We start from the raw sequence: 22139 nt of genomic DNA on the forward strand, positions 1-22139 counted from the left end.
GTCCATAATGGTTGTGCATGTAGTTTTACTGCGAGCAGAGCTGGTTGTACAGTCTTACTGCTGCAGGAAGGAACGACCTGTGATACCTCTCCTTCAGACACTTAAGGTGAATCAGTCTTGTGCTGAAGGAGCTGCCCAGTGCTGTGATGGTGTCCTGCAGGGGGCGGGACTGGTTGTCCATCAGAGAAGACAGCTTCGCCATCATCCTCCTCTGTCCCCCCACCTCCACTGGGTCAAGCAGGTATCCCAGGACCGAGCTGAACAGTCTGTCCAGTCTCTTTCTGTCAGCAATTGAAATGCTGCTGCCCAAGCAAACTACTCCAAAGAAGATGACAGATGCCACCACAGAGTCATAAAAAGCATTCAGGAGCGCCCCCTGCACTCCAAAAAACCTCAGTCTCCTGAGCAGATACAATCTGCTCTGGCCCATCTTAAATAGTGCACTGGCATGATCAGTCCAGTCCACTTTATTGTCCAGGTGAACACCTAGGTACTTATACGAGGTCACTAACTCTATCTCCGTTCCCTGGATGTTCACCGGTGTCGGGGGGGAGTGTCCACCAGTTCTTTAGTTTTCCCCACATTGATCTGGAGGCAGTTCCGCTGGCAATATTCACTGTGCCATATTCATCTGCCACTATGACCGTGGACTATGATTACAACAAGACTGCTTGATATACAATATTTCTCCTCAGATACTCGACCATTACTGACAATAATTCATCAATTCATTTACCTTCCATTATGCTACAAACTGTTTATTCTAATCAATGCTGTAAATACCCTTATCTTTCTGATGTTCTCCATGACACGTGGCATGTTAAAAGTTTTTTTTTTCACTGATATGAGGCTGACACCCAGTTATACCTATGAATAACACCAGAAAAATGTAATCAATTAACTAAACTTCAAGCATGTTTCAAGGACATAAAAACCTGGATGACCAGCAATTTTCTCCTATTAAACTCAGATAAAACAGAGGTTCTAATACTTGGCCCTAAACACCCTAGAAATGCAATATCTAATGATATAGCTATTCTAGATCACATTCCCCGTGTTTCCAGTGAAACTGTCAGGAATTTGGGAGTTATCTTTGATCCCGACTTGTCCTTTGATTCTCACTTAAAACTAATTTCTAGGACTGCTTTCTTTCACTTACATAAAATCTCAAAAATCAGACGTGTCCTGTCTCGAAAAGATGCTGAAAAATGTGTCCACGCCTTTGTTACATCCAGACTTGATTATTGTAATTCCTTATTATCAGGCTCCAGCAGTAAGTCATTAAAGACACTGCAGCTTGTCCAAAATGCTGCAGAATGTGTCCTGACAAGAACCAGGAAAAGAGACCATATTTCTCCTGTATTAGCTTCACTCCACTGGCTTCCTGTTAAATTTAGAATATAATTTAAAATTCTCCTCCTCACCTATAAGGCCCTTGATAATATGGCACCATCATACCTTAAAGAGCTCATAGTACCGTATCATCCCAAAAAGAGTACTGCGCTCCTAGAATTCAGGCTAACCTGTCGTCCCAGAGTGTCCAAAAGTATATTAGGAGTCAGAGCTTTCAGCTATCAAGCTCCTCTCCTATGGAATCATCTCCCAGTTTCAGTTGGGGAGGCAGACACCCTCTCTACCTAGAGAGGATAACCTTCCTTTATGATAAAGCTTATAGTTAGAGCTGGTTCAGGTCTGTGTTGGATCAGTTTTTAGTTAAGCTGCTATAGGTCGGGGGACACGGGGCATCTATTGCACTCCTGTCCGTCCTGGGAGAGGGATCCCTCAAATTGTGATTTGTCAATAATGAGCTATACAAGTAACATTTATTTATATATATATATATATAAATGTTTTTCTTTTAATATACAAAATTTCATGTGCCTTTTGGGCTGAAAATGTTCACATACTGGCTGGTGTATTCCTTAATAAGAACTTTGTTGTGCGGATACCTTTGCGAGGGAATTGTTGGTTTCTGGGTCACCTTGCTCTGATAGGTGACAGGGCTGGGAGTTCACTGTACCAGATATGCGTGAGTTGATTCTTTTTTGACTCTCTTTTGTTTTTGTTTTTCTTCTGTTCTTTGTGGTTATTGAGGGCCATTATTAGCATCACAGAAAGCTTAAATCTTTCAAATTTCAATATGTCTTTAATCTTTTATCTCTCTTATAGAAGACCATGACTAGGGATGAGCTTTGAAGAGGAAGACCATCCATTTTCCACCTTTTAAGTTTGAACCTGGAGAAGACTTGGATGGGGTCGAACCGCCCTCATCATGTTGCAAGCATAACTAACACTAACCCTAACCCCCCCACCTCCACAAGTCCTCATAAGTCTTTTGGGTTCCCTCTTTATCCCCTTTTCAAAATTGGTTGTACATGTAAGATATTTATGTATGTATTTATATATATATATATATATATATATATATACTGTATATGTAATAGTAGAACATGAAATGTGGCATTTTATTTTTGAAGGACTTTTTGTTATTTTTTTATTCTTTTTGTTACTAACTCACATTTACCAAGTGGACCAAATGTTTGCAATGTAGCCTTTTTAAGTTGGAATGGTAAATCCTTAAACCACACTGTCAAATGTAAAAAAGTATTATCTCATCTACAAAAACTCAATTTAGTGACAAATTGTCTTCAGGAAATGCATTTGCGCACTTTGGATCATTCTTGGTTCAGAGGAGGATGGATTGGTCAATCACATCACTAACTTTCAGAGGGGCCGCAATTCTTCAGGCTGTTACATCATTGGAGTAGGCAGGTTATATTTAGTTTTTTTTGCCAAGCTTCCAAATATGGATAAACACTATCTTATTCTTGGAGGGGATATGAATTGTGCACTAACCCTTGCCTTAGACTGTAGTTCACCTAAATCTGTAGTCATATCCAAAGCCGCTCTTGCAATTCAGTTATTCCTCAATACAAATGGGATATCCGATGCGTGGTGTTTTCAGAATCCTACATCTAGAGGTTATTTCTTCTTCTCACCTGTTTATGGGACATACTCATAGATTATTTGTTTTTTAACAAGAAGCTTTTCGCATTAATGCAGTGATTCTCAAACTGTGGGGCATGTCTTGGTTTGCAAAATGGAGAAATATATTACAGGGGTGAAAAGAAAACAGGCAATGCTTCAGATACAAAAAAGAAAAAGTCGGGCAATGGTAATGTTGATCAACTGCCAAAACCCAAGTCAAGAAAATATGATGAAGCATATCTTGCTCTTGGATTCACGTGAATGTGGTAGGAGACACCTGTCTGTGTTTTAAGTCTGAAAATTCTGGCAGCAGACAGTATGAAACCAAATAAATTAAAAAGACACTATGAGACATTACACCCCACCCATGTTAGAAAGCCATTCAAGTTATTTAAGATAAATCTTGATGAAAACCAAAAAGCAGGAAAAATCGCTTTAAAAAAACAGCATCATTGAACAACAAAGCACAACTGGAATCATACAAGGAATTGCACAGAGTTGTGGACTAGGAGCACAGGACTTTCCTGAGAGGATTCTTTAAAAAATACTTCCCAGACAACAGTGCTCAGTATGACTGGGTGAGAGATCACTTAGATGCAGCAGCACCTGCAGATTTCAGCTCTGCTGAAGAGCACCAGTTCATCAAAATGACGTCTGACTCCATAGGTGTGGAGAAGCAGCATCCACTCAGAGGGCTGTGAGTATTCTGCTTCCCTTCGCCACTTCCTACCTCTGTGAGATTGGCTTTTCTGCTGTTGCCTTTCTGAAAACAACGTATAGATCTAAGCTGAACATTGAGCATGAACTGAGAGTGGCATCCTCCATCTTCATCCAACGTTCTGGAAATTCTAATATCACTTGATGCTGAGAAGGCATTTGAAACAAGATTTGGAACATTGATATCAGTTACCCTTATTATTAGGAGAAAGATTTAATACAATAAAAATTAATGTAATGCCCAAATTCTTGTATTTTAAGTAATCTTAATCCAAAGTGAGGATGGATAAGATATTAATTACAATTCCAAGTTAAAATGCCAATAAGTAAGAGTACTATCGGACTTCTGTTTTATTTCACAATACTGATAAAGTTATTATTCGCACCAAATCACTTTCATCAGAATTTGCTTCCTCAAACAAATGTAATCTGGGACCTTTTCAGTCTTTATCAAGTGCACAGCAATCTCTCCTCTCCTTAAGAGTAGCAACCTTGAAGCATATGTAATAAGCAACTACAGGCCGGTGTCAAATCTTCCCCTGTTAGGTAAAATACTTGTATTATATAAACAATTCTTTAACTTTGTAAGCAATAGGGTGGCTGTGAGTCGTCCTCTAAGCAAAGGGTCAGCGGTTCAATCCCAGTCTTCGCATTCTGCATGTTGGAGTGTCCTTTGGCAAGATACTTTACCCCAAATTGCCCCTGACTGCCGTTCTCATAGAAAAGTGCTGCCTATAAATGCACTATATCATAGGTTCTCAAACTGCCAACTACCAACAGTGGTACACAAGCTCCCTCTAGTGGTATGCGGAAGAATCTCAGGAAAAACACTAGAATCGTGGCTCCAAACGGGAACTATTCAGAAGAAAAAAACGTATCAGGAAGATTATATTTCGAGCAGCTTGTGTTGAAAGTGAAGTGGCCGCTGACAGTAAACTGTAGCTACGTTAGCAGCGCCCGTGAGGTCTCCACAGCACCTGCTAGCAGCACACAGCTCAAAAACAGTAAGAAGATATGACGCGAGTTACCTCCAATTTGGATTCAGTTGGAGCGGAAGAGCCTAGGCCGCAATGTGAGGTATGTGGTGATGTTTTCTGCAATGAATCTATGAAACCATCGCATCTCAAATGGCACCTTACGACAAAGCATGCAGTGCTTAAAGACAAGCTGGTGGACCGAATTGCACAGAGAGGTCCAAATGTTCTTAGAGGACCAAAACTTCCCCTTATCTTATGTTTAAAAATACTGTGTGGCTCAGTCAACTGGCATACTTGTCAGATATATTCTCTCATTTGAACGAACCGAATTTAGTTGTTCAACATCAAAGTCAAGGCAGGGCAGCTTTCCCCACTTTGGAGAGTTTTCTGTCTGAAAACGACCTTACCCTTAATGAATGGGTCAAAGACAATATCGTTGTGCACCTCCTCCGACTCAGACAACAGCTCCGTGAATATTTCGCGGTGACAGCAGAAGTGAACAACTGGATGAGAAACCCATTCAGCATCGAAACATCTAAAATGCCCAAGGATTTCACTGTTGGTGAGCAGGAGAGTTTAATAGAACTGTTGTTCAATGAAACACTGAAGTCTGCTTTCAAAACGCAGTTGTTGTTGGACTTTTGGACACAGCAACACAGCGAATATCCTACACTCTCTCACAAGGCTGTGACGTTTTGTCCTTCCTTTTGTGACCACATATCTTTGTGAAAAGGCTTCTCTTCACTTGTCGTCATCAAGACGAAATACAGAAGCATGGCGGATGCTGAGTCAGACCTGAGACTGAAGCTGACCTCCATTGACCCAGACATCGCAGGACTTTGTTCGCAGAGGCAGGCACACCCTTCTCATTAGGCTGTAAATTGTCAAAACTCACCAACATGCTGGCCAACTTTTAACATGATTTGTATTGTGTGTTTGTTGCGTGTGCGTGTGCGTGTGTGTGCGTGCGTGCGTGCGTGCGTGCGTGCGTGCGTGCGTGCGTGCGTGCGTGCGCGCATGCACTTGACCTGTTATTTCCGTTGTTCCACAAGAGGTCCACTTTCCATAATTATTGCTTTGTTTTTCTTTTTTCATCTCTTATGACAAAGCTGTTAGTTGTATCTATACATCAGTGTGTGTGGAAGTGTTTAAGTGCCAGTTCTAGTCCTACACCTTTGTACAGCTTGGCTGTGGCTGACAACAGTCAACAATAAATAATTTTCTTATTAGGAATAAACCTTCCTCTTGCATGAACTATCTGTAGCTGAATAGGTTAGGCCTAAGCTACTGTATTTTAATGTTGGTCATAACAGTGGTACTTGGAGAGACTAATATTTTCTGAGGTGGTACATGGTGTAAAAAGTTTGAGAACCACTGCACTATATGAATGTTTGTGTGACTGGGTGAAAGGCAAAACTGTACTGTTAAGCGATTTGAGTGGTCATCAAGATTAGAAAAGTTCTTTATAAATCCAGACCATTTACCATCATAGCACCGAAACAGCTCTATTTAATGTGGTAAATGTCCTTAAACTAAGGACTGATGCAAATAACTTGTCTCTATGATACCATTGGACTATCGGTTTCCGTTTTAAACTGGTTCACCTCCTACCTCAAACACAGGGGCCTGTTAATATCATTTCAAAATTATCTCTAGAGTCCTCAATCTTTGATACATAACCTTTTAATATATAGGCTACAAGATTCCACTTAGCATTATCATGTAGAATCACAACATATTGTATCATTCATATGCAGCTGACACTTGATATCTCTCTTTATCCCAGGAATCTAGGATGACACGCAGTAAGTAAAAATATTTATATCACCAGCTGACTCTGGGAAACTGGTTCATGTATTCATTTTCAATAGATTAGATTACTGCTATCCCCCTCCCCTAAAGTCTGATTTATATGCATTAATGAAAAGTTTAATAAATGCTTTACTGCAGGGGTCTTCAACGTTTTTCAGGCCAAGGACCCCCAAACTGGTGGAGAGATGGAGCAGGGATCCCCTACTATATATATTGTATAAAATTGTGTTTTATATTAAACTGGGCCTAGTGCCATGTATAAACATAGCTACCCTGTTATTGTGCATTCAATACTAAGCTATTCAAATAATACACAGGTTCATATATTCATGTTTTTATTTTAAACATGTGCAAGGTATAGGAGCTGCAGTGTGTGCATTGCTGACTGAAAGATAACATCTTCTGCCTCCATTTATCCGTTCACTACAATATGTTGGATTCATGTTAATGTGTATTTAAAGACATTTAAATTTGTAGCAAAAAAATTGGTTTTAAATGTAAAAAATATAAAAAATTGTCTAATCAACCCAAAATTTTGCAAATTATAACACCATGTACTACACCTTGGATAAAAAAATAAACTAAAAAACTAAAACAAATAACTGTTGCACTTATATGGCACTTACATGTAGCACTTTGTAGTTAGGCTTCTTTAAAGTACTTATACTTACTTGATTCTTGTTGTTCTGTGTTTGTGTAATGGATATGTAATCGACGAACACCGTGCACTGAATGTTGAAATTTGTGAGAAAGACACTTAAATTTCCTTTATTGTTTTGTGAAAATGCACTGGGAAAATGCTTGTCATTTTCTAATGTTTATTTACAAAGGTTGAATCATCAGTGACATCTGCAATCTATTGCGTTTGTCTAGAGATTAGGTTGTGATCACACTGGTGTTCCAGTTTGGACAGCAGAGGGGGCGTGTTGTTTGTGGCTAGTTCCTCACACTTTGGACTTGAAGCCAGCAACATCGTGTCCACTTCATTTCTTTCTTTTCCCCTTTTATAGGTAAGGACAGTATTTGTAATGTGGGGGCTGCACGCTTGTGCTGTGTTTTCTAAGTTATAAGGAGCATGCTGGTGGTGGGGTATTTGTTCGGACAGGGGTTTTGCCCCTGTCTGAACAAGTGTGAACATGAGAGCTGGCCCGTTAACAAGTGTGAACATGAGAGCTGGCCCGTTAACAAGTGTGAACATGAGAGAGCTGGCCCGATGCGCCATGCTTGCTAGGTGAGCACACGCAGACGGCGCATGGTCCAGATGTGCTAGCAACGCCCGTGCTGCTGTGTGTATTGTATGGTGGAAGTGGTACTGTTGATGTGTTACAGTTTGAGAAATGTAGAGCTATTAGATGTGTGGCTGAGTGAGGAACAGAGCAAAAGGGTTATGGATATAAAGGTTAAGTGAATATTTTCAATGTGTGTATTATGCTGTGTATTCAAGGATGCCACATATTAATTTTTCTATTTTGTATATTTCATATTCCGTATTACCTCATGTGTTTGATATTTGCTGTAGAATTCAGAAAATGCAATGTTTGTATATTTGCTCGTTCATTACACTTTGGACTTGAAGCCAGCAACATCGTGTCCACTTCATTTCTTTCTTTTCCCCTTTTATAATGGCGTAACATTTGTACCCTCATGGTTAAATGCACTTATTGTAAGTTGCTTTGAATAAAAGCTAAATGAAATGTAATGTAATGTATGCACATGGAAGGGCAGGGAGGTCTAAGAACAGAGCCATAACGCCAAATGTAAATTATGCAGTGGCAAGAGGTCCTGACTGAAATTTGGTGAGGGCAATCAAAATACATTAAAGATTGATATGGTATAATGTGGAATTTTGAAGTTTTGCTGTGAAATAGGAAGTTGTTGTCATTTGAGAGTACATGCCTAAATTTCCCAAACTTCAAACGTTGTATGTAGTTGTCAAAAGTTTACACTTCACAACATTTATGTTTCTTTTGTAAAAGTTCTGCTAATCATAAGTTTTCCTTCAACAGCATGCCTGTGGCAATATCACCATGAAACAGGAAGTTCCACTAATTAAACTATACATTTTCCAATCTGCACAAGACTTAACATTTTTGATGAACTGGCGTGACCAACCTTTTATATGCCAAAATTAAACACCTACTAGCAACAGGATGCATGTCTCAACAGGGTATGACATTGAACCTTTTCATTAACTGTTCAAACAAATAACGCAATACAAAACCTTCAAGGGCCCAACCATCGCTGCTTGTAGCATTATTATTATTATCATATTAACTTGTGCTGCAATCATCAATAACATCATTACATCTATTATTCAAACATCTTTATTGATTTTCAGTAGACAATTGCAATTGCACTCGATACCCTTCAATAAGAAAGCACGCAATGAACAAAATAACATGACATAGTAGTTCCCAGTTCCCTCTCCCACTGCCTTGCCAAATGATTAAGTAAAGTGGAGGCGACCCTCTGGATTTTATCATATAATACAGACACCAAACCCCTTCCAACAGGATCCATGTTTAAACATTCATCTATCCATGTACTCTGTGGGGTTGTCAGAGAGAAGTGCGTTTAAACATATCACCTCAACTTTAAATAACTAAAGAAGCCTGACTGGGGAATAATAAAGTCCTTCTTTTGCTGCTCAAAATAAATTAAGTGCTCTTCCTTAAAGAGGTCCTTCACACACTTGATCCCTCTCCTATGCCACAGTTGAAAAGATGGGTCTGAGAGAGATGGTGCAGAATGAACATTTGCGAGAATAGGAGAAGTAATAAGAGCTTATTTAAGTTTAAAATGGATCCTAATTTGAGACTATATCTTCAGACAAACATTAATGATGGGGTTGTTTGGATTACCAGTGTCGCAGTGTCGAATGTCGCTCCATCTGAGAACAAACCGGTGTTTCATTATATGGGGAATCAGATTCCCAAAATAACAACTTGTAGATGTTGGCCGCCGAGATATAATACAGATAATAAGGCTAAGACAGACCACCCTCCCTATTTTGGCTTTCCAGATATTTGTTCTTTAATCAGAGTTTTTTTTTTATTCCATATAAAAGGTAGATGTGCACTTGTTAAATTCCCTAAGAAAAAGAAAATTACTAACTAATTAATTCTACAAGCCATTGAATGGGAAGGGTTGACCATCTTTCCATGTCCCAATTGGCCTTTTCCAATGCTGTTATAAAGTTATATTCAAACAAATCTCTGTACCTGTAGGTGACAAAAACACCCAAATAAGTAAAGCTGTCCTTATTAACAGAGAAAGGAAAACTCTGGAACAACATTTGGCGTGCTTTATCATTTATGGGGAATAGAACACTTTTAGTTAGATTTAACCCTACCCTTGATATCTGCCAGATCTTGGTGATGAGGTCATGCGCAATCAGCCCCCCCCCCCTTGTACTTCAACTAGAGTACTGGTCTCTCTTATAAGTATTGCCAGAGGTTTGAAAGCTATGTCAAATATCTGAGGGCTCAGGGGAAAACCCTTTCTTGTGCCTCGAGAGAGGGATGTTATCCTGTTTGTTCGCACTGCAGCTTGAGGCGCTGTAAATAGAATATTGATCCAAAAACGGAAAAAAGGTGCAGTGAACAGGAAGTTGTATTCAATCCTGTCAAATGCTTTTTGTGCATCTAAGGATATTATTATACGGTTGTGTCTGGATGTATCAACCTAGGCATAATTTGTTCAAGCCTACTTGCCAGCACCTTGGTCAGAATTTAATAGTAGCAAAATAACAGACTAACCTGGCAGTAAGACTCGCACATCAATGGATCTTTATTCTTTTCTAGTAACAGTGAGATGCAGGCCTGTGTCATAGTTGGGGGAAGAGCTTTTTTTATCCAAGATCTCTTCAAACACTTTATAATAACAGTGATTATTTAGGGGCAAATTTTCTCAATAAATCAATTGGAAACCTATCAGGGTCTCGGGCCTTTCTGAGCTTCTTTTTCTCAATTGCACTATCAATCACTGTTAGAGTTACTGTATGTTCCTTTACAATTCTTATTTATCTGATTCATCTAAGGACGGCAAGTCCAAGTTACTGAAGAAGTCCTCAACCAACAGCCTTGTTAATCACCTCTGAGGTATACAGGTTTTCTTAAAAATACTTTAATTGAGTGGTAATGGCCCTTTGGTCTGTGACAACATTACCTTCCCCATCTTTTATTGCAGATATAAAACCTGCTGTTGCTGATTGTTTAAGTTGGTGGCTTACTGGGTCACTCTCCATACTCATAGAAGGTATGACGTGATTTTAAGAGGAGATCTATAGCATTATCATGTCAGGGAGTCTACAATTTTCTGGATTGAAATTCTCTCTCTGTAGAGATTCTCAGAGGGTGACGTTGAATGTAAATGGTCAACCATTTTAATTTGATTGATCAACTCTGTTGCCTGTTTGGTTTTCCTTTTATCTGCACTAAATGGTAAATGGTTTTGTATTTATATAGCGCTTTTCTAGTCTTGATGACCACTCAAAGCTCTTTACAGTACAGTTTTTACATTCACCCATTCACACACACACACATTCATACAGTGCATCTATTAGCAGCACTTTGTTGTTCTATGAGGGGCAATTCGGGGTTCAGCATCTTGCCCAAGGACACTTCGGCATGCAGATGGGGAAGACTGGGGATCGAACTGCTGACCTTCAGGTTGGAGGACGACCGCTCTACCCCTCAGCCACATATAGGAAATCACTTGTCCTCTAATATACGCTTTCATGGTTTCCCATAATATTCAATAGTTTATCTCTGGGGATTAATTATTGTCCTGAAATAAGTATATTTGTAAGTTCCCGAAGTCAACAAATTTGTTTTCCCTTATAATGTTTGACTCTTCAAAATGAACATTTTTATGTTTGAGTTTTGCCACCCCTCTACTATTGCGGTTAGTAAGTTGGTTTCTTTCAGATATGCTATTTCAGTTTTAAATTTGCTTAATTGAGAAAATACCGTAGTCCCCTTATGTTCCAACTCACCAACATGGTGCCAGCCCTGCCTAAATAATTATCAGATAACTATCAAATTTACCTCTCACATAATGCCAATGCCCGATCCCTTTGCCTTGTTGTAAGTGGTTCTGAAAAGACTGCATTAGAGGTTGTGGGTTGCCTGAGCCTGATATATAGTAGCCAAAGGTAAGGGAAAAAAAGGTGAAGGGGTGAGTACCTGAACATAAAACAATGAGAAACTTGACCCTAACATTAACATCCTTAAACGTGACAAACATTACAATGCTGGTCTCTCGCATGATGGAGACTGCCTATTCTTCCAGTCAACCTCTTCTCCTAGACCGCTACACACAGGCACACAAATCTGACTCAATTTAGCTCTTACCTTTATCACTGAAAGGGTAATTCTAAATATACTGCCATACCTTTCACACAGTGTCTTCACATGTTAAAAATAACAGAAAGTAAATAATTTCAACTAGACAAACTAAAAATATCTTACCCTGTTGTGAAGCGATACAAAATAAGAACAACCCATACATTTACACATATGTTGAATTTGGTGTAGTTTGCATCAATACGTTCCCCCACTCCATTTCTGCAGTTGGCAAGAGAATCCAAAACATTTAAAATGGAAATTAGCCTGAAAGTGTTACAAAATAAAGAAATCAAAGTGTCCCATATACATGCACAGACCCATAATATTGTCCATAACATGCCCCAATTATTTATTTATATATTTCTACTCTCCTTGTTTGCTTTGCCATCAAGAATACAAACATATCAAAACATGTCTACTATGAAGCCTTATGTATCCTCAATGCCGCTGGGTATCTCAGGCCTTAGTAAACTCCTCACCTCAGTAAAGGCGGCCATTGTCTAATCATGGCCTGTGTTCGGCAGGGTTCAGATATGGTCCCTATCCGCAGTAGTCACCGATTTTATCTCTATGGCTTTCTTCAGCCGCGACTCTTTTTTGGAGAAATAGTGGCATTTCACAACAAATGCCTGGGGTGGGAGGTTGTCTTGCGTCGGTTTGCTACGAAGAGTACCTGGTCTATGGTCGGTGGCCTCTCGAGACCCAGAAAACAAGCCAGCCACGAACTGATATGGACATTTCCCATGCTCCCATCCTTCTTTCACTCCTGGGATGCGTATATTACCGTGCCGCGATCTTTCCTCTAAATCTTTGCATCGGTCTCTGATCGTGGTCAGCTCTTTCTTCATATTGCTGATATCTGACACCATAAAGGTGCCGGTATCCGAGTAGATGGTAGTTCCAACCTCGTGTTCAGATACCCAGCCCTCGGTTGCCTCTATACTTTTGTTAACTTGCTCCACCGCACTTCGCAGTTCCGTCTGCATCTGAGAGACCTGGCTTTGGAGTTCCGGTGATTGGGCTATCGCCTTTTCATAAATTTTCCCCATCAAATCTTGTTTTATTGACTCAATGAGTAGTAGCAATGCGTGTTGGTCTTTTGCACTGTTTGCAGCCGGGCTAGCATTAGCATGAGCGGTACTCTTTCTATCTCTCCTTTCTCCCCCATTTTTTCACCCTTACCTCAACTGGCCGATGCAGAAGGCTGCCCACTCTGAGTCTGGTTCTGCTATGGGTTTCTCTTTAATAAAAGGGAATTTCTTTCTCTCCCCAGTTGCCAAGTGTCTGCCCATTGTGGCAACTTTTGGGTTCCTCTATAATATTGTAAGATCAAAACGCCAGGCACTAAACAAGTAAAATTGTATTAATTATTAACAATTAACATGGTGAGAATAATGAATTTTGGATTGTAAATTGAGATTTTTAAGGATGCTGTAAATATTTTTACTTGGTAGAAACAGCAGACACATACACAGCTCTACTTTAAAATACCCAGGGGACATATAATAAGATTTGGATGACAACTGCAGAAATGGGTTTTCGTCTGAAACAGAACAAAGCCTTCAGTGGGACTTCTCTCTTAACTGAATGCCTCTTAGCCTGTATAAAGGTAGGTGGTAAAGCTAGAGGTACAACAGGTTTCACCAGCCTTATAACTGCTGCTAGTTGAAAAAGACACTCCCAAAGAGCAAAGATCTCTGACATGTGGGCTGGCACGTGCACACATAGACATCAAAGGGGGGGCTTGAGCCCCTGCCCTTTTTATTCCTTGAGGAAAGGTGCCGTTTTTCTGGGGTGCTCTTTTAATAAATGAAGCTTATACTCCTGTTTGCGCACAGCTTCCCTGCCAAACAAATATATTGATTGAAAAAATATCAGGTCAGGAGATTAGACTTTGTAGAGTTCCGATGCCTCTACCCTTACTCCCCCACGTCTCCTGCACAGTGGTGAACACTAGAGTGAATAATTATAAACATTGCTGCTTCAGGACCAGGACAGACACAGATTAAAGGTCTGGTCGTCTTGTTCTGTGTCAGAGTCTCCTGTAGGACACATACAGTAATGACGTTTACTTTGTGTTTGTTTGAGTTGCTCTAAAGTTTATGAAACACTTGTTTAAACCTGCTACACAACAAGAGACATAATGTGACGCACACAGACAGGACATCAGGGTTAAGATGCAATGCAGTGTTTTAACTTCATTGTTGCAGAAGAAGCGACGCCCCATTTATCCAGGAACATAAATATGAATTCAGCATGTTTTTATTAAGATCAGTTCTAAGTGTGAGTGATTAGAAAACATCAGAGGAGCAGAGTTACTTGTTGACCAGTGGAGTAATGCGCATCAGTGCAGTGGCGCTGCCAAGGGGGGGCCACCTTGATACAGTAAAGGCTATAATCAGAGTTTGTCCTTTAAGTGCAGCACACAAGTCTAAACTGAATGAATCTCAAATCAGTGTGGAGAGCACTGACCACTATCATACACTTACTGTTGTAGTCAGATTTATGAATTGAAAACCTTATTTTGCAAATTTAGTTTTTAGTAATTTAGTAAAAATTCATTTTTTAACTGATATTAACTGATGAAAAAGCAACCATGCGCAGTAATATAGGAAATTGTGGATGTGATTCATTGAAATGCATCGAGATTCATCGTTGTGCATTTGAATCGTTGACTGCTGAATTTGTTATCGAATCATGAAGCTAGAAAAGGTCACGTAAGACAGGATGGCAGCTCCTGTACCAGTTGTCCTGGTTTTTCTTCTTTTGTGTGGGGTGAGTGGTGATGAACAAAAGACTAAGCTACCAGTGCATTGAGTTTACAGCTAATTAGCCAAAAGACAAAAACAAGTATAGTTAACTTGTGTCTTTCTAATGTGCACGCATGAGCTACTAATGTAATAAGTTATGAAATACAGGTTTAGGGGAGACACTACAGGTGAATACAGTCAATTATAGGCCAATAAACAATTTAACAAAAGCCAAAACTGTTACATTTCAGTATAAACATATTTATATACTTTATTGTAAACTAAATATACAATCTCAACTGGTATAGTTGAAGATTTTAATTCCGACAATAAATTATGAGGATGAAAGGGTGTCAATTTCATGGTAATTAGTAAATTAAATTATTGTTTTCTTTTAAACAAAACAAAAAAGAGTGTGTGTTTGTATTTTCTAGGACAGCCAGGCCTTCATTTTTGTGTACGCAGGGTCTGAGGAAGTTCTAAATTTTGTCTGCAAACAAATTTAGGTAAGAACATATTGATCAATCCAAGATTTGTGTGTACGCACGGTTTACGGTTTGTGAATGATGGCCATTGTGTCGAAACGACTGTGGCAACTTTGTCTCTGAATTTTTCAGAGAGATGTTTTAAGTCTCACACACCCGTTGTTGTCCATAGTACCTCCGTGCTGACTCTTGAAAACAGCAAATAGGGGAAGAAATAAAAGGCATTACTTACACCACATGCAGTTAGCCAACTATGTTTCTCATAACAAGAGCGGGAGAAGCCCAGGATGTAAGCTTGTCCATGATCGCTTGCCGGCAGCCGAATCTGTAAATCGGTCGATGCGGACCGAGCTCCCTTTTTTTCTTCAAGTGAACGCCTCGTGAACATTTTTTTTGGTAAGGAAATTACTGGTTTTGCTTTAGTTCCACTTGAAGTCGCCATATCTTTGCCAGTCGGTTGCAGCGGAAGTGACTCAATGACGCCGGATGTACCTGAGACAGCCTCGAGGGTCAACCAATCACATTAGATAAAAAAAAAGTGAATCAATACCGCATCTCATTAGGCTTTACACACTTGTGTTTACATATTAAAATGTTCTGTCCAAGTGTAGCCTGTTAATTCTGAAAACTGAGTGTATTTCGGTTCTGAGACGAGAGATGGCCCTTGTTGAACCTGAACCCAAATATTATTTAAAACATTTGTCTAGTACCGATGGGTCCCATCAGGCTCAGGTCAAGTTTTCACAGATGCTCAGCTGAGGGACATATATCTCTTCCCACCTTCCTTTTCTTTTCCATTCCTTCTCTGTCTTCTGTGTTTGACAATATTTATTTTGACTTCAAATCTGAGATAAAACTATTATCTTACTTAAATTATGCAACTTTCTCCTGATGCAGCCTGAACATGTTACTGCATTCCATGTATTGTTTTTTGTGGTATTTTATGTCCATTGGTGACATTACAAAATATAATAAGTTATAGAAGAAGAAGAAGATATTGATGAATGAGGCCCATTGAGATCATGTTGACATTCTACAGGAGTGTGCATGATCAGATTTGGAATGGCAACATAGTGCAGCACCTTAACTATCAATTCCAGAGTTGACAACATTTTGTCAAGATATTATTATTAATATACGTCAACTTTATTATTTAACTTTTTTATGAACAGTCAAAATCCAGCCTTTGAGGGGATGACTATTTATGACTATGGCTTCGAAGGCTGAGCTTGGCGCTTGGCTGAGTCTAGGTGTTTTTGAAGAGGTTAACCTGATACATCACCAGCGACTAGTGTCAGCATTTTGTGACTGGGTGCAGCCTCAACTGGACTGACTGCCACAGTCAACAATGTAGGACCAGGGTGTGCTATGTCTCTTCACAACAACTGCTGGGGACCATCTTCTGACCATGTGGATTTACATAATCTGCTCTTATCATAGTAGAAGTGGAAAGCTTTAGACCTTTCGAATATATATTCAAATTTAAGGGAGTTGTAAGCTTTTGGGACAAGCAGTTAGTGAGTCAAGGTAGTTTGTTTCGGGTCCCCTACCCTTTAGCAGTTGTGCAGGAGACAAGTCTACAGACTCAAGTGGGGTGGTTCTCTAGTCAAGTAATGCTAGATGTTTGTCTAGAGTCTTTGTTCCATAGTATTATAACGGTTTGCGCAGAATGAATGAATATTGAAATCACAGAGCAGGAGTGTAGATGGAGACATGGAGCAGACGGAGGTGAGTAGCTCAAATAGACATGAAGGTGGTGGAGGCTCTGGGGGGGCAGTAGATATGGACAACCTGGAGCTGTGTGGACCCAGCCAGAGTGAAGACGAAACATTAAAATGAGGTGTGTACAGGAAGCTCTTTGACCAGGAAGTCGGCTTGATGGATTATGGCCAGCCCACAACTCTGGTCCATAGAGCGGGGATTTTGAATGTAAATGTAACCAGAAAAGCAGCAACTGGGCTGCGGCAGGAAAAGAAGACCAAACGGGTCGGAGAAAGTCCAATGTTGTGGCAGGCGAGGACCCAGTTGGGGCACAGCCGGAGCAGTGGAAGTGGCAGTCAGCGCCACCCACGGGGTGCCAGGCTTGAGCCAGGTACCAGTCTGGAACAGGGAGACGGGATCGAGCGAGGTCAGGAGCAGACAGGGCCAAAACGAGGAGGGACAGTCCTGAGATCACAGCAGACGAAGGTGCAGTCAGGATAGGACCTGTTGTTGTGTACACGAGCGGATCACTAACTGGTGAGGATAAGCTGACAGCTGTGAGGGGAAGCTCCATGACTTTTCCTCTCCTGTAACAGATATTTAAGTAACACCACTGCAGGTGCAGACAATACAATTCTCTTTATGCTAATGTGATTCTAAAACGGGGATGTATAGATGTTTTCAAGTGGTTTGTGGTCATTGTAGATTGTTACCTGCTTTCCAAAGACATAATAATGATATTCTATGCATGCATGGACATTAGAGAGCATTTCCTTCTTCATCAACACTTCCTTCCCATATCCTATCTCATATACCCTTAGAGACCTGGAGGAAAAGGTAACAGGACAGTTGTCTTGCAGGAGCACATCTCTCATATTGTGATGCAAGCAGCAGCGTACTATCTCTACAGTCCTCAAATGTGTGCATGGGGTTGTGCTCTCTTTTGAGGTCTGTAGGTGTTTCATTCCCTTTTTGTTAGTGTTCGGGTTAGACATAGACATGTCTCCAAAGATGCAACTTGGTACTCATACTGTATATTCCGACAGATATCAACAAAGTCAGAGGACGTGGACTCCATCCCTATCTGCTTTGGCTCCCTTTCATCTGCGAGTAATTTTTAACATTTTACCGACAGCTTTGAAGGAAGCATGATGGGACAGTACAGAGAGTCTGAGCCCCACTTTCATGAGGTCATAAGGGAACTCATCCAAAAAGAGAGAAAAAACGGAGCCCACCTAAGAAAAGCACACACTCTGCTTCAACTGGCCAAATTTTGCATGTTTCGACTACTCATGTAACATTTATATTTAATATTATGTTAAAGTATGACACCTGTTTTTACACCTGGGTAATGACCAGAAGAAGTAAAGGTCCACAAAATACTGAGAGCTGAGAGCTCTAACATCTGCTGCAGCACAATCACCTGACATATGGTATAGGCATAAGCCACATACAGTTTTCTGACTGTGCAATAGTTAGTAGCCTATATAGAGACATTCATAATGGCATGCTTTTTAGAAAATGATTGATGAAATTGAATAATGTAAATTTTTTGCATTTTTTACTATGCAATAGTCACAGTAAAATGTAAAGGAAATGATCATTTGCTAAAAAATATTGTCCAAACACTAGCATCTAGGGAACTTTAAAATTCATGGAATTATGGAATTGGGATCAAACTGCCAACCATCTAGTTAGAGGACGAACAGCCACAGAAGTAAATAAACTTTTTTGATGACTTATGATTTTGAATAACTGGGAAGCAGATAAGTTAAACACAAGTTATAATGTGATAACTTATACTGTTTTGAGGTGAAACATTTAACATTGTTGTGTCATAAATATCATCGGCCATGTTCAATGACAGCAGAATTTCACCATGTTTACACCCAATCATGAATTTAAATTTGTTAGGATTATTATTATTATTATGTAAATAGGCTATATTTTGATAAATTTATCCATCCTCTATACACATTTCATTATTAAGACATGAGTTTCAGGTTAAGAAACTTTGTCTTCTTTCTGAATATTGTGAAACTAACTTTTTATAAATGTAGGGGTCAGGTAATGACTACCAATCTCATGTTTGTCTTTTAGCTTAGCACAAAGACTGGAGGCAAGTGAAAAAACTTGCTAGGCTCTATCAAAATTATAAAAAAATATATATAACTTCCTGTTTTGGTTATGGGAGAAGACTTTCACTGTATGAGGTTGTACTTGTCAGTCTCAGACAGAATCTGGTGTTTTCAAATCACTTCTTCATACTAACTTTTATTTAAAGACCTTGTCATAGTATCTTATATTTATCCTCTTTTACAATATGTCTCATTTGTATTTTTTCCTTCTGAAAGATTTACCTTTGAAACGCATTAGCCACACTGGCCGCTTGCTTTTCATTTGTTAACATTCCATGTTAACGATTATAACATCGTAGCTTTGTTTAAAAAGGTTTTAATTGTGAAATAGTTCCACGGCGCAACCAAAGCCACATCATGGATTAGGATCTGTGGATCACGTATCAGAGGTCGTAATGGTGGATCCAGTATGGCGGATTCTGCATCGTGCTGGCTGATCGTGATAACAAAGGCAGATCCTTTATCGTGTTGGCATCAGATACTGGTAGTGGACCACGACCGAGGTGGCAGCTGATGATGGATCCTAATGGCGGCAGTGGACAATAACTGTGGACTATAGTGGCATCCGATCTTGATGGTGGATCATGATCTTGCTGGCTGCTGACCATGGACTATGATTGCAGCAGGACTGCTCGATACATAGTATTTCTCCTCAGACACTTGACCATTAATGACATTAATCCACCAAATCACTGACCTTCAGTTATACTTCAAAATGTTTACCCTAATCAATGCTGCTAAAACCTTTATCTTGATGTTCTCCTTTACACTTGACATCCATTGCACTTCTGTCCGTCCTGGGAGAGGGATCCCTCACATGTGGCTCTCTCTGAGGTTTCTACGTTCTTTTTTCCCTGTTAAAAGGGTTTTTAGGTAGTTTTTCCTTACTCTTGTTGAGGGTTAAGGGCAGAGGATGTCACACCATGTTAAAGCCCTATGAGACAAATTGTGATTTGTGAATATGGGCTATACAAATAAAATTTGATTGATTGATTGAAAGCCAGTGTCGCCCGAGCGTATGCCAGGGCATATGTATGATCATCCTTAACATTAGTATTACACATTGTAGTTTGTTAATATTTACTGCCAAGTCCATGGCATCATGATTTGCAGACACACTGGACAGTAAACAGTGTCCACCCAGAACATTTATCTAACAAGCAGCACCCAAACCCTTGCCAAGCCATCAAAGCCAGAATGAATATAATTGGCCAGTCTGTCTCCACTCCAGGTGTATGTGTGTTCCTGTACTTAAATCTTTGTGAGGACCATTTTAAGCAAAGGCCCTACAGAGTGAGGAAATTTCTACCTGGCTCACTTTTTCAATTCTAACCCTAACCCTAAAACCAAGTCTTAAGGTTAGGGTTAGAATTAGGTTAGGGTAAGGGTTAGGGTTAGGTTTTTAGTTGTGTTGGTTAAGGTTAGGTTAAGGGGCTAGGGAATGTATTATGTCAATAATACGTGGTTATCAAGACTAGATAAGCGCTATATAAATACAAAACCATTTACCATTTACCAATGAGTGTCCTCACATAGATAGAAGTACAAACATCTTTGTGTGTTTGTTTGTGTACATGCACTGGGTACATGCACTGGACTTTGCACAAGAGCTTGCTGGACATGCAGTGAAAGAGAACAACAAAAAGGACTAAATGTTCTAAAAAGAGAAGAAAACTAAAAATGACAAACAGTGATTGCAGTAAGAGCAGGGACACAGAGGGAGAGATAAGATAGTTGTGACAGAGATTCCTCAATTCAATTGAGTGTGTTTCATACTGATGTTAAAGGGGAAACAAGGCAAACTTTGTTTAAGATTTATTTGGCATATTCAGACTCAGCTAACCTACATTAAATGAAATGAAATTGTCTCATCTTTATTCAGCTCTAACAAACAGTTCTGTCATGTAGCTGAGTGCTGCTGCCGCTGGTGTTGTGTCTATCCTGACTTTCAGGGCTGTTGATGCAATTCATCAGGATCTGTATTATTACCAGCACAAATGAAAACCTTGCAGAGAGGTCTCACTGTGACTTCAGACTACAAGCATGATATTGACACTGAAAGTAAATTATTAATAAATCAACATTTTGGGAAATATAGATTTTTAAATAAGGACATGGTGCTGTCAGTGCTGCACACCTGTGATGTCATAAATGGTATACTTGGCCTTTTCTATCCTTACCAAGATAAATGTGTGCATATGATCCAATCATCCTCATCAGTCAAAATTATGCTTGTTTAGGGTGGCAGTGATGTGAAGGGCTCATGTACAATAACCAATGATAATTGATGTGTTTTGAAATATTTGCCATATTTCCAAAATTGCAAATGGTAAATTAACTCTATAAAAAAAACTGCATTCACCCATCCACAGACTCTTTCATTCATACAGCACTCCTAAGCATAGCACTCTTTCTATTGAACACTAGCCATACACTGTCGGCACACAGCAATCAGGGGTTCAGTATTTTGCCCAAGTACAATTCTGAATGCACAATAGGGAAAACAATCTGATCAAACATCAAAACCCATAGTAGATTCAAGGTTGCTTGCTTAACTAGGAATCTCTTCAGGGGATGGTTGATGCTTTCCCTGATGAGAGCTAGAGATTCATGTTCCCATGGTTCTCCTTTACAGTAATAAATAACATCATGTAACTCAGCCATGATCATTCAATCACACAGAGCCAAACCAAAACCCTTTACTAAGCCACAGCAATGTAACCAAGAAACATTGCAAACATTACTAAATCCTCCTTTTGTAGCAAGAAGTCACATTGCCCACAAGGTTAGGGCAGTGGTTCTATGAGGTACTGCTTTCACTAAGGAAACCTACAGCTAGAACATTTTCTTCTCACTGAAATATTTCATTATTTCTGGTTGTTTATTTAGAGATATTTCAACAAACTAAAACCAACCAAACTACAGGATATTCCAAACATAGAACCTATTTGTGTCTCACTAAAGTATGTCATGTACATTGAAAGTCATATGGACTCAAGTATGTTCTTGGGTAACCATGCATGAAATACAATCGAATAAAGATTCCCCAGGAGCGTTTTAAATTTTTCTTGGATGTTACTAACCTTAAAGGCAAACTTGCGGGTGATGTTATCTGCAGGCTCCACTCGACTTATCCGGAAACTGAGCAGCAGTAAACTCCCTAAAACAGAGTCCTCCCTCTCATCTGTGAAGGGGAAAAATTTAAGTGTGAAAACATGCTCGG

The 22139-nt window shown here is 39.6% G+C and overlaps 1 protein-coding gene across 13 annotated transcripts in view; it reads right to left on the minus strand.

Moving 5' to 3' along the window:
* Positions 1 to 22139, minus strand: part of plekha6 (pleckstrin homology domain containing, family A member 6) — a 168807-nt gene that overhangs the window by 73822 nt on the left and 72846 nt on the right. For all 13 annotated transcript variants that reach the window (XR_007032573.1, XM_047339267.1, XM_047339265.1 and 10 more), the window contains one exon: positions 22000 to 22100. Coding sequence is in view for 9 of the 13 variants with exons in the window: in XM_047339267.1 (XP_047195223.1) it covers positions 22000 to 22100 (101 nt within the window). In the remaining 4 variants the exon portion in view is untranslated. The remainder of the gene's footprint in view (positions 1 to 21999; positions 22101 to 22139) is intronic.

This window comes from Hippoglossus stenolepis, chromosome 3 (genome assembly GCF_022539355.2).
Source record: "Hippoglossus stenolepis isolate QCI-W04-F060 chromosome 3, HSTE1.2, whole genome shotgun sequence".
NCBI lineage: Eukaryota > Metazoa > Chordata > Actinopteri > Pleuronectiformes > Pleuronectidae > Hippoglossus > Hippoglossus stenolepis.